Genomic DNA, 14357 nt, shown 5'->3' on the forward strand with positions numbered 1-14357 from the left:
GAATTTCATTTATGTCATGGGCATCAATTTAATAAAAGCACACTCACAAATAATTATAATTTTGAATAATTATTCGAAATATTATTCGAAATCGATTAATTTTTTTAGAATAACAATTTAGAAAACTTAAACCTTACAGTTACGTAACAATGGCATAATTTTTATTCATTGAAATTTCGTAAGATAACGAATAACAGTTATTTCCCCAACTTTCGTTTTAAGATATATCTTTTTAATAAAAAAAAGTTTCCAATCGTAGGATTAATGTTTAAAATTGAAATCGCTACGGCCCAATTGGCGTGTTGACTTACTCCATTGTCCATGTTTCTTCGTGAATTCAAAATCGATTATTTAACTTTTCGAAGAAAATCGAGGCTAATTTATTGCTTAAGGTAATTTTTTTTATTGATAACCTTGTTTTATTTTCAAATTCAGCTAAACATTTCCTATTAGCGTTTGATATGTTTTTGTTGTTGGTTGTAGATGAATTTTTATGAAATCAGAATATTAATATATTCCACTTTATCCTTTTATTAAATAAATGTTGTGGATAAAATAGTAAAACTTCTATTATAAAGTAATTTTAAAATCTGCTATCAAAAGTTACATTGATACTTATCACACGCAAATGACAGCTGTGTTGATCTAGTGACATTAAGTATTATGGTTTATTAATCGGTATGGGGATAGTATCAGCAGTATTAAGCGGGATTTGAAAGGGTGAGATGTCAAACAAAACATCTGCCTTTAATCACCTAATGTGGAAAGACGTCTCACGCACATCAAGATGTTTTTGTCGCAGAATCGCCGGAACGTGCTACACATGTCAGCAGGCAATTGTCACAGGAGTAAAAATGATGTTCGCGATCCATCGATACAGATAGTTTGTCGAAATATAATTTAAAGGAGCATAATCTCAGGTCGAAAATTCATTAAGAAGATATAAATCTTTTTTCTGATTTTTATAAGGTATCGGATACTTTGTGTGGCTTCATAGCGAATTATAGTGGAATGTTTTGGCACGTGCACCTGTGAATTTCCTACCACCACAAGTGGTTAAATAAGATCGAAATCTAAAATTGATTCCATTCTCTATCTTGATTAACAAGTTCTTTGGTTCACCTGTGATTCCCGTCTTTTAAAAAATGACTCTTCCTCTTCTATTATAGTAGACAGTGAATAAGAGATTGTGTGAACCATAGGCTTGAGATTTTGTGAATCGTATGTCAAATGGCTTCAATGGTAGCCAATGCGCTACATATTTGAATCTTTGTCACATTTTTATAACAATTAATGAATCACCGAGGAAATATTTTTGAAAAGTATAAGTAATGTCCAACTGTGTTTTCATTTAGAGGCAAAAGAAAATTTTCTTAATTAACTGACTTGCAATAAAGAATAGCATTTTTGAATCCGCACATTTTCAGCCAGTTTTAAAATTTATATATGTAAGATGATTATGTAGAATGTTTAATTTCATAACCTACATAGTTATTTAACAAAGGGATAAACGAATCCCTTGCGGGAAAAAGGACGAGTCTAGCTCACCGTTGGTTTTGCAAGCTATTTATGAACAATCTAACTAAAGTTACTATTGAATGGATAATAATTTAAAATATTTAGTGGATTTAATCTGACAATATTATATTCCTTTTTTATTATTTGCGTAATCATGATCATAATTATATTTAACAGAACTATTAGGTAGGTAACAGCCAAATTTCGTTAGCCAGTTTTCATTTTTTAAACATTTTCAAAACTAAATCATGTTTGTAAATGTCGGTCAATACATATTTTGGGTTAAAAAAACGTATTATGTAATAAACAGTTTAATGAATAATATTAGAGCAGACTTCGAAGAATCATCAGAAATTGTTAATATTAATCTGATTAATGAAACTTCTGGATGGAATTCTGATGTTAATGGAATAGTATCACGATGGGATCGGGAATAGAATATTAGGTGACTAATATGTGATAATAATGAAACTTCTGGAAGTGCAGACACATCAAATGAATAGATTTAAAAGGAAATAATGTGCCTAAAATTTATATATATAATTACATAAGTGCTTGTAGTAAATATTCGAATTTTTCACAACTAGATACTAATCCTGAGTCATTGGGGGTCTTTTAAAGAGTTGAATCTGAACTTTGGGAAACTTTATCAACAAAAACTAGTAGGTAGGGTGAGAAATTTTTTCATGATTAACTGAAGTTAACTCCTTCATTCCTTACGATTTAAACAGTAAAATATCACCTCGAGTGTACAAAAAAAAATGCACTCTACTAACATTAATTTCAACTGCAAAACGAATAAAATGGTAAGCCATTTTACAGTACGTTTATATTGGGTAATGAACCATTTGGCATTTTTTACTATTAATTGATACGAAATCTTTTCACGTAAGATTTGTTACGATGAAGTTGCATCATTTATTTAGCCATTACATAACAGTATTCTTCCGCCAAAGTTGAGAGATAAAATATGTTCCTGTGATTATTTTCAGATAATCGATGTTAATATAACTTGAATGGGGGGAGGGATTTTTTCCAAAATTTTGATAGTGAACAATTCGCTTCTCTCGTAGAAGAGCAGGTATAAAGGATTGCAAGTAATGTCAGCGATAAGATAAGGGCAGGGAGCGAATATACGTCAATTTAAAAAAAAATCGCTTTCTTTTTTGTGGTTATCCTTCCTTATAAAATGGTTCTTGATACTTTCATGAGAAAAGTTGGCTTTTTTTGCCTCTGACGATCTGTTGTGTTTATGTAGTTGGTGTAGGTAAAATCTACCATCGGGTTTCAAAAATATTCGTGTTATTAATGTAGTTCGGAAGTTTGTACAGTAGAGCAACAACTCAAATATTTTCCTCGTCACTTGACCACGATTAAAACTACTATCCCATCTCAAACAGATTTTATCTAGATACCAAATATAATAAGCTGAATATATAAGAATAACGAAAATTTTATAGGAAAAACTATATGTGCAATTAATATATGTCAATTTTAGTTTTGGAAATATACGCCATTTAATGGTGCATTATGGAAAATATCTCAATTTTGCAGCATTTCTTTGGAAATTGCAGATTAGCTAACTATTGCGATAAAAACATCTTACAATATCAGAATTACAAAATCAGCATGTCAGAAAATTGTCACGTAATTGCTCCTTTCTAATCAAAAGGTGATTATCATTTTATGGTGGGATTTTTATGGCATAAACATCTGCAATATCGTACAAGCGTTATTCTGGCCTTGTGGATGTTGAATATAAATCTATTTTTATAAATACTGTTGCATGTTATTTCTCAATTGGCTTTTAAACAGTATTCTGATTTTTCAATTAATCATGTAAATTTGATTAATAAAGGTATCTAAGCTCAAATTTGGCTTTACAAAGCCAAAACTGGTTCTTGTGCAATAAAACACAAATAATTCTATCTGTTTATTTAAAATGTCGTTGGGAAATGTTTTCTCTTTTCTAAAGAAAATCAAATACTGATAAGAAATCGTACTATAATTTATGAAAAACTTGAATCTTACCTTGTTAAAACCCCTTGTTAAAAAGCAAAATCTTACTGAAGTAAAAGCTTAAAAATTAAAAAGGGTTAATCTTTAAATACCATTGTTTCTACTCTCCCCTCCCTTTCTCAAGTGATTATGTTATAAAAGGATAAAAAAATTGTCGAAGTATTAATGCGCAATCATCTAAAAGAAAGAACCGGTTTCGGACTTTTGACAAAATGATGGTTCCAAGGACTTCCCTTTATGTTTTGACATAAAATAAAAAGGTTTTAATTTGTCTTATCTGGCTAAATAATAATGGCAATAAAAGTAACTCCAGCTTTTGGTAGAATAACCAAGCATTGTTCGTTTGACTTTTTTATATGGGACTGGTTTTGAAAGTTAAATACTTTGGTTTAAAAACATTCAAGCAAAACGCATTAGAACACGCGAGGCATGAATGAAACTTAACAGTTACGTGAATGACTTACTCGTAAAACGTATAATTCGACTTGGCTTAGTTCAAGTTAAGCTTGTTAAGTATAGTTAATTTTGCAGGACATCAATTCATTGAAAAATTCAAGTTTAGAAAAACGAAAACTTAAAGGATTTCAGCTTCAAACACCAATTTTTAAATCAAAAATGTCAGATATTTATTTGTTAAATTGCAGTTTTGATAAGTAATGCACAAAAAAGCAAATGGCAAGTAATCTTAATAAAATTATATTAAATATTTTATTAATTTTTTTTATTGAATACAAAGTAAAAACAAGCCTTAAAATAGTTATTCGTTTACGACCAAGTACCAACATATTCAACAACAAAAACGGTTCGGAACCCCAAAATTCAAAATAAATAAATTAGCTTTGAATTTAAATTATAAAATCCAATTTGTAGACAATATTTTAACATTAGTCTGATAAATTTCCTGTTAACATAAAGAAAAAGTTCGAATTATCGTCAAATTAGAATATAACGTTTGAAGTAGCTAATCTGAATTGCACAACATTTCTTACCTGTAAGAAGTGAATAATGAAAGCTCCACGAATGGGTTAGTATTCTTCTCCAGCATTTTAAATTGTACCAAACGTTTCGAAAATACTTGCTTGAAATGTACAGATAGGAGCTACATAATCATAATTTTGTGCTTTAAAACCAGTTTTCCAGAGGATTATGGAAAAGCTAAAATTCAATAACACAAATGTACCTAATCTAAATAGGTATATTAACACAGAAAGCCACTTAGTTGAAAGAAAAGCAGCAGTGTTTCTCATACCAAGTTTTATACAAAAGTATGTTTAATAGAAAAATTAAATTTTAGCTTAAAATCTAATTTTATTAACATGCTTTCCATTTACCGAAGACAGTTAAATTAGAACGTCTGAAAAAAGCTTCTGTGATGACATTTATTGAGTAACAGATAAGTAGAAATGTAGAATGGTTGGATTATGAATAATTATTTTACAGAAATAAAAAAAATAAAAAGAATTGAATACAGAAGCATAACTTCGCAGGCTTCTTATGTATATTAAAAACTTTGCACAATTTTGTTCATTTGATTAGACTGTTTCCAAGATTAGAATTTTGTAATCCATTTTTTATCCACCTCCTGTTTTAGAGTTTTGAAATTTCCTACACGTGTGTTCTCAATGACAAGGCTTTATTCTCATGATTTAATTATACAATCAGCGACATCTGGTAGTGAATTCCGGAAAAGATTATTTGATATTTATATTAAAATGTTAGAATGAGAAATACTGCAAATCTTTACAATAAATTTTTTTTACAAACAACTATGCTTTAAAAACAGTTTTTATTTTTTAACCTACTTTCAGAATGATAATTTTTATTTCCGTTTAGTATCGCAAATAGTGTAATTTTTAATCTTGAAATTTTCCTCTTGATAAAACACGAGTTGACTCTTTGAATCAATCGCCTCATCGCTGAACTGATGAGGTGGCACAGATAATTTTTTATCTTTTCGATTGTTTGTTTTTATTGAAATTTTAGTTTAGTTTTGAATTCACTATCGAAACAGTGCATCTATTATTAGTTGTAAATGAGGTATTGATTTTTTTCTCCCTACGAATTTAAAATGCAAATTTAATAACTAATTCAACACTTTGTATAAAAGCTGTTCAAATTTTCATGTACATATGTTTGAATTTTCAATCTGTTATTTAGTTGAATCAATAATTTGAATTTCTCATACATATAATTTTTGGAAGAACTCGGTTGAATTTTTCATGCATATAATTTTTGGAAGAACTCGGTTGAATTTTTCATGCATATAATTTTTGAAAAAATCAGTTGAATTGAAATTTTATTCAACGGATTTATGACTATGATTTTATAATCTTAGCATTTATTTCCTTGTTTTAGAAATATTTTCTTACAGCAATGTAATAATTTTAGTTTCACAATATAAATATCCAGAAATCCATCAAAGAAAAATTAATATGAGAATGTAATCTTTAGGTGGCAAATGAATCGAATTTTCACATACTTAAATTGCAAACAAAATTTTATTTTCAGTGAAGGCAAGATTCGCATAATTATTTGGCATGGTTTTTGGAAGGTAGGATAGGACTTTTTATTTAATATACTATTGTTATGTTCAATTATTTGTTTTAAAAGTATTGATTTTAATTCCAGCATTCCATTTCTCTTAAATTATACTTTGGCGACGAAAACGTCAAGCAAAAAGTTAATAAATGAGAAAATGAGTACCCATTTTTTGTGTACACAAATATAACTAATGAAGTGATGCATTTTCAGGAAGCGCTCTGAAATTACTTTAAATTTCAATAAAGGATACAAAATTTCAAAAATATTACCTCAAAAATGATACTAATTTTTATTATGATTTCTGAGAAATATATCTGAAGTGAATAATTTTAATTCCAGCAAAAAGTAAATTTTATTATTTTTAAGTATAAAAACTAAGTTATTTAAAATCATATTTTTAAAATCAAATGAAAACCACCTGAGATTTTTTTTTGGCCAAGATATACGTTTTACATTTATTTAATGTTATTTCACAGTGTAAAAATATCAACTTTTTGTTGGATTGTTTTTTCTGCAAATTCATCATCTTTGACAAATCTTCATTGTCAGCTTGAGTAAAAGCTTACTGAAATGCATAAAATAAAATTTTCGGTGTTTAAGTTACTCTTTTGACACTTAAAAACTGCGGTCTAATGAAAAAAAATGACAATGTTTAATTGGATCAAGTTAGGAAATCTTTAGAATTAAAATTTCAACCTTGTTTATAAAAAAAGGGAAAAAAATTATGTATATATACTTTTGAGTGTATGAATTATTTAACAAAATATTTACACTATGAAAAAATATATATTTGTAAACCATTTCTGAAACGTTTTGTAGATTTTTAAAAAAATTAATATTGAATATTTGTATTTAAAATGAATATTACGTAAGAAACGTACCCAATTCAAGTCGTTAAAATATCACATAAAATGGAATGAAATAATAAAATTATTTAATTTTTAACTTTAATTTCGAACTCAGATTTTTAACTCTTATTTGTTTATAAATTTGATACAATTGCTTTTGGGAAAAATTGTACAGTACAAGGTTTAAACTATTATGACTGTGAATCTGAAATACAATTCTTTCCTTTTAATCGGAATGCGGAAAAGTATTACAATATCTAATTTTTGCCATTATTTCTGTGAAGATTTCTGATGCTTCTGATTTTACAATAATATCTCGAAGCATTAATGATAATAATTCGAGGTAAATGAGTATTTGATAAGTGATAATAAACGCAAATTGTCACCCAAACATGACGTGTTGTGACGTAATGTGTGGTGAGAGATTTCCTTCGATTACAATTTGCTCACAGGTAGGTTAACATTCATCAATAAAAGAAAAAAAAATGTACGAGAGGATTACTTCGATGATGGGATACTCTCAATATGTTCTGCATTCCTATTAACATGTTCGATTGGTATGTTTACACTATTTCGCATTTTCTATGTTAATGGAAATTTATAAATGAAGATAATTTATTTCAAAAAGATTTTTAGAAAATATTTAATCAGATCCTTTATGTTTTCTGTTTTCCTTTAAACTTTAATTGCAGAGAATTGAAAAATAGGGACAGTTGAAGAGTGTCTTTTTCTGTTTTTTAACCCTTTCTAGGGCAGTGAGAAGTATGCTTCCCACCAAATTTATCAATTTTTGTATGAAACTATGTAGGTTGGCATAAGTTCTGACAAATTGTTTTTAGAAGGACAAACTTAGATGCTTCAGTTCTTTATCTCGCACAAAATGTGTCTTGGTTTGTTACTTAATTATTAATCAAATTAAATTTATCTAATAAGCTAAATGAATCCCTTTTCTTATTCAAATTTCAAGCCTAAAAATATTTAAACATAATGACTAGAAAAAAATGGCCCTTTAAAGGGTTAAACAAAATATTTTTAGACTGGCATGCAGTCTATAAATTGCCAATGTAATCACGTGCATTTCGCGCAGAATGTAAAGGTCTATTGGACAAACCACGTGGAAGCTTTATTTGATTATTGGTGCTCTCCAAGATTTTCAAAAATAGAATTACTTTTAATTATTAATTAAATAAAAAATTTGTTTTTCTCAATTGCTTACACAAAAACTATAATATTTTTTATAATTTTATTTTTGCATCATATCTTTCAGTAGTGTTTTTGTCAATAAACTAATATCCAAAGTAAGAAAGTTTTATAAGTCCAAAAGTAGAATTTTCACTACAGTTTTTATTGATATGCTATAGGCTTGCATTCTTTCTATAAACTATGATGTAAAATTCATTAGGCATGGAATGGAATGGCTGATGCAATCAAGCCTAGAACATTATCATGCCACAATATCTGATTAGAAGTTCGAAATTTAAAGATTTTTAATCTCTTCTTGCATTTAATAAGAATTACTAATCTGTGTTTTCGATTAAATTGAATTTGAATTTGCTATAGTTTTGAAATTCAAATTAAAAATAACTTTTAAGCTGATATTGAACATTATTTTTTCTTACATTAAATATATATATCTTCAGTTTATTCGAATTGCATCGAATTTCGACAAATACTATTTGGAATTAAATTTTATGAAGCTTTCCTGTCATATATTTAATTTTTTAAAAATTATAATAAAGAATGTAACTTTGTAAAAGAGTAAAATAAAAAGCCCAGGATTTGAAAATCATTCAAGATTGAAATAAGACGGTTGAATTCCATATAGTGGAACATTTTCTTGTACAACTATAAGTAATTTTATTTTTGATAATAGTGTGTGTATTTTGTTTATAAGCATTTGTAGCACCTAGCTCTCGTGTGTAATTAATCATGTGAATCTATTTGAGTTCTGAAATGGAAACGTCATTGCTAAGGTCTCTCAATAGAAATATGGACTAGATTTGACTCCCGCTCATTTAAAAAATTTTGAAGATTTTTTTACTCTTTGATAAATATTTTTCTTGTTAAATTCATAAAGTCTTTAAATATATTTCCTTATTTTCAAGAAATTAATAGCTCCGTTACTATCAACCTAAAACATGAGAGGAACGCCTGACATTCCTTTTTGAATGGTTTGTTTGAACAAATGTGAACAAATACTCCTGTTCACTAACCCTAAAATGCTGCATCTTTTTCTTTTTACTCAAACGTGATGCGAAGTTGATTCGTAGTTAGAAATATTTTTTGCTGAACTAGAGACGCCAGAATCTACATAGGCGATGTCTGGCCCTCAACTGTCTCAAAGATCTAAAGATTGCATTGCTAGAAAAAGAGATTTCCCCCACCTTTCTGCCACGTTAAACACTTGGTTGAATAAATTGAACGTTTTTATTCCAAATTTAATGCCGCATTTAATAATTTATGCAATTTTGAAATTAGTGAATGACGTTTGAAGTATTTAACGACACGTAATGCTTAACATATCCTTTTCGCTTGATTGTTAAACACCTATACATATTTAATAACTGTATACAAATTGCATTGGGAATATAGGGTTATCAGTTAGCAAAGAGCGCTAGAATATAACATTCATAACGATTTAAAGCAATTTTCATTCTCTCATTATTTATAAAAAATCTTATTATCTCAATATTTATAAATCTCGCTACATTTTAAGATCTTACTATTTATAAAAATTTCTAAACATGACATTTTATTTCAGGTAAAGGAAAAAACGGCGTTGTTAAAACCCGGGCGGCTGAGGAACCAGCTACCGAAAAGCATCGTGAAAGAATCTCAACTCTACCGAGGGAACAGGTAATTAATATTTATCGCCAAAGTAGTCAAACATCCCGGACTAAGTGGTCAAACAATCGGGATGATCTCGAATTTTTGTATCTTTGAATTAAATATCCCTGATTTTACTTGTCATTCAATGACTTGCATTGAGAATTATTAAATAGATTTCAATTTTTAATAAATAAAAGATTATTTGCTCTACTTGTAAAACTGTACTGCTACAACTCTTGGTATATACCCTCAAAGATGTCAAATTCTCTCCCTAAAATGAATGTTTTTCTAGCCTACCTAACATTATGTAACATTTTTTTTAATAAAATTATTTTACTTAATTTCTTAAATTCCTAATTTTGCATAATTATTAAATCTTACCTCTTTAACGACGGCTATATCTGTTCTATTTCCTATAGAAACATCAATTATATGCAAGAGCAAAATCAGTTCGGAAGTTTGCCAATGTTCTTTTTAATTTATAGGCAAGAAAGTTATGTGTTTATAATAACTTCTGTATTATCATGTAATAACCATTAGCCACTAACCATCAAATCACTTCGCATGCAAATCGCACTTAACCTAATAAACACGCACGTGTCGGACTTCAGCCTTGAATATAAATAAGACGATTCGAAAAAAGGACTCTTTTCGTTTTCGTTTTGTTTTGTATAGTATTGAATAAGATTAACTTTCTTTTAATTATCTCACTCTAGATTATTAACCTATTCGTTTACTTCCCATTTTTTCACTTTCTACCAGTATCTCATTCTATTTTTTACCGATTCGTTCAAAAGAAGAGGGTGGAAAGTTAAATTTTTAAAATGAATTTATCTTATGCTTGGATATTTCAAAATAGAGAAAAAAACGAACCATGCTTTTGGTGGTAAGCTGACTTTACTTTCAACATTATTGTTGAGTATTATAAGTGTTAAGATAGCTTGTTTTCGATAAATAATTTCATCTTGAGTGCGTCTAATAAACTACTAAATATCTGTGCAGGGCAAAGAAAATATTAAGAAATTTTTTTGTGTAAAATAATACCAATAACTGAAATTACTAACTATTTTTATCTTCAAGATTATAATTAAATGCCAATCCTATTTGAAACATTGGTTGCTTTCTCCTTATAAAAATCTCAGCGGTGTGCTCAATGTATTCAAGTAAGTCGCTAATTCGATGCAAAAGTCAATGATGTATTTGTTTGAAAGGTATTAATGGGGAAATTTAATAGCAATGTTTTCATATTTGAAATACTAGAATAAGTACAACCGAAGAGCTTCAATTGTAAGAAGTTTCAAGCGATTTGCCAAGAAATGAACATTCACATTATACAGTTTCGACCTTAATTATTGTTTTTTCTTGGTTATTGTTATTTCTAACATCCGTCTCAATTCATCTTTTGTAAAAAAAAATTATGAAAATTGTCTTTGATTACATAAATTAGCAGAAGAGCCTCAAATCTTCCTGGTGTATTTTGAGTTATCACGATTTCTGATTAAAACTGTTGTAGGAAAACTGGCCTCGTATTTCAGAAACTATGGAATATCAAATCGAAGAAAATCTCGAAATTTCGTGTTTTCCTTCTTAAAACCTCATTCAAAATTCGACATTCCTAATTAGAATGCCCCGAGAGGACAGCTGGTTACTCATTGTTTGATGGATAAACTATTTTGGAGGATTTAAACTGGCATAATTTGCCACAGTCACGCGTCGCTAGAATTTACAATTTTCCACAGAGTCATGCATTGATAAGATTTATAAGTATTCGCACGGCGATTTTTTCAAACAGGAATTCGTCTATAAATTCTTGCCTTGTGTAGTGCTGAAATTCCTGAAGAAAGTTTTATTCCCTTGCCCCCTCAAGAATGTAAAGATTCTACCAATAGATACCATCATTTAGCTTTTGAATTTAACATATGGTGTTAATATATTGAGTTCAACATATAGTGTTACCATATGTATTAATATATTGAGTGATAACATTTCAAGAATAGTTTAAAATGCTAGTAGAACTTGTAATACCATATTTTTATCTTCTGGGTTAAAGTTACTTTTCCTTCAAAATGTTTATAAAACAATATCCTTGTGGTTGTGTCAACTACGAAAACGCACTTTAGAATTATTTTTTTTATTAATAGTATAATCGTGGCTTTGATGGGATCAATATTTAACTCGTACGACCATACTACCCATGAATGTGTTAATGCTGTTTCAATAGTGTTTTAAATTGTAGAAAGTCCTCTCACTCAAATTTCTTCTTAACATTCGACTGGAATGAAGTATGGAGAAGTGTTTTGTTTTGCCTAATTTTTTTTTATCTCGAACTTCAGGTACATAAATTCATTGCGGGATACAAAACTTTGTCAGAGTAGAAGTCTACAAATGTTCAGAGTTTGTAGACGTTAATGAACATTTAAAACTTTTTCGATTGTTATGGCTTTGGCATAATGAAATGTCAAATCTAACATTTCTGTTACGTGGTTTATATATTCAAAATACTTTCAGCGTCTTGCAGAATATTTGCCATAATGGCTTTATCACTTTTAATACCACTATAAAAACTTGACTGAAAAATTAATAGGTGCTTTTTTTATTTGAAATTGAATGGAAGGCTATTACATTTTAAAATTTTTTTATGAAAACATTAAGCAAAAGGAACTGGAAATATGTACATGAAATCCGATGTTTTTTGTAAAGAAGAATTTAACAATTACCGGAATAGCAACTTATTAATCATGGCAGTTGCTTCTATCGGAGAGTCACTGCATTTTAAGATTTGGTAGCTTCTCCTGTAAGAATCCGAAAACTTTTTCAAATGTTTCGATTCTTGGGGAAGGGAGGGAAAATGATCACAATTCGTTTCATTATTCTTCTTATGGTAACTCTTTTTATTGTGCGAATCAATTTTTGTTTACCTTTTCATATCTTCATTATTACTGAGATATACATTTATAAAGTGCATACTATGATGTGCACTATAAAATGCACATCATTAAAGTTTTAATGAATTTAAAGTGTATGTTTTAATAAAGTTGAAAAGAAAATACGACAATTTTGTTTAGTCTAATAAAACTCATTTGCATTTAGTATGCGAGGGAAAAACATTGGAACATTATTATAATTTTATAAAAATTTTCTTATTTATTCAAGATTATTAAATTTGATTTTTTTAATTTATAAAGATGTGTATTACCTGTTTTGAAGTATACTTTTCTATTAATAATAAATGAAAAATTAAACCAATCAAAATAGTAGATTAGCAAGTACTAGGATTGGAATTATAGAATCAAAAGGGATTGGCCCCTACTAAGGAAAAAATTATCTTTTCTAAAATACTGTTAAAAAAATAGCTTTGATCTCAAAAGACGAATTGAGAACTTTTGTGAACTGCCAAAACTCTAGAATTGGAACTCAATTTCAAATTCTAAATTTGATTCCTTTTTTTTAAGACTCGTTGGAATAAAGTTTATTGTCAGTGATGTTTAGCATTTTCACTTTTTCATAAGTACTCCATTTTGAGGTTAAAGCAAGATTTGTCAAACTAAATAAAAATCAATTTTTTTACAATCTTGTATTTTAGAATAATGGATTAGTTTAAATGAATAGACTTCAATCCGATTATATTTGATCAGCATGATATTTCACGCATGATATATCAGCATGATTGATATTGCTATGAAGAAAATCTTTTGTCAGGACTTTTTAACTTGTGAATCTGGCCATTATAATATAGGCAAATTATAGATAAAAATCCTTCTCAAAAACAAACATATGACCACATATATTAAATAACACTAAAATAGGAATCGAAAGATTCAAGCTAAGAATGTTTCGGGACAAAAATTGTGGCAGGCTGGCAATTCAATGTTATTCTCTTTGGAATATTTCTAGTTCGGTCGCCTGAGGGCTCATTTGTTACAACATTTACAACACTATGTAAGAAAAAGTTGTTTTTTTGCACATTTTATATTTTTCTTGGCATTATACGCTTACACACCAAGATTCTTAATCTGGTATTAACATTATTCAAAGTGACAATTCATTGTCATTATTTAAGCGTGATTGAAACATTTATTGTGAATGTCAAATCTTATTTTCATCATCTGTTATTTGTATACAATATCTTTTGGGAAAACTCTATTGCTCATAAGATCGAAAAGTATGTTTCAAAATGATTCATTATTTTATAATAAATACTTGATGTTTTTAAAGAAACTATTGATTAAATCTGATATTCTTTTCTAGGAATCTGCTTCCACCATGGATCTAAAAACGAAAATTTTACTTTTGCTGGCAAAATGTATCATGTTCTTCTACGACGTGATCACACTCCCTGTGTACTTTTTAATTATGAAGCCGTGGAAGATCTGGAGAGCGAAGAACACAGTATGGGTAAGTTCTCTTTTTCACTTTTTATATTTGATATTTACTTCAAGAACTTCCGCCAAGGAAAATACAGCTTTAGGTATAGCCTAAATGCATTGTTACGAATTTTCTTCCTCACCGCTGGGTTCGTTTTGATAGTGGGTGCATGGTGTGGAGAATACACAATCAGCAGGCCTCAGTAGAAAACGACGTTTATTTACATGAAACACACGA

The 14357-nt window shown here is 28.7% G+C and overlaps 1 protein-coding gene across 6 annotated transcripts in view; it reads left to right on the forward strand.

Moving 5' to 3' along the window:
- Window positions 1–14357, forward strand: part of LOC129960212 (long-chain-fatty-acid--CoA ligase 4-like) — an 82816-nt gene that overhangs the window by 53420 nt on the left and 15039 nt on the right. For 5 of the 6 annotated variants that reach the window (XM_056073450.1, XM_056073451.1, XM_056073449.1 and 2 more), the window contains exons 2-3: window positions 9688–9782; window positions 14004–14150. In XM_056073450.1, coding sequence (XP_055929425.1) covers window positions 9688–9782; window positions 14004–14150 — 242 coding nt within the window. Of the gene's footprint in view, window positions 1–7388; window positions 7484–9687; window positions 9783–14003; window positions 14151–14357 lie in introns of those variants that run through there. The other variant, XM_056073452.1, reaches the window with a different exon arrangement.

This window comes from Argiope bruennichi, chromosome X2 (assembly GCF_947563725.1).
Source record: "Argiope bruennichi chromosome X2, qqArgBrue1.1, whole genome shotgun sequence".
In the NCBI taxonomy this organism is placed as follows: domain Eukaryota; kingdom Metazoa; phylum Arthropoda; class Arachnida; order Araneae; family Araneidae; genus Argiope; species Argiope bruennichi.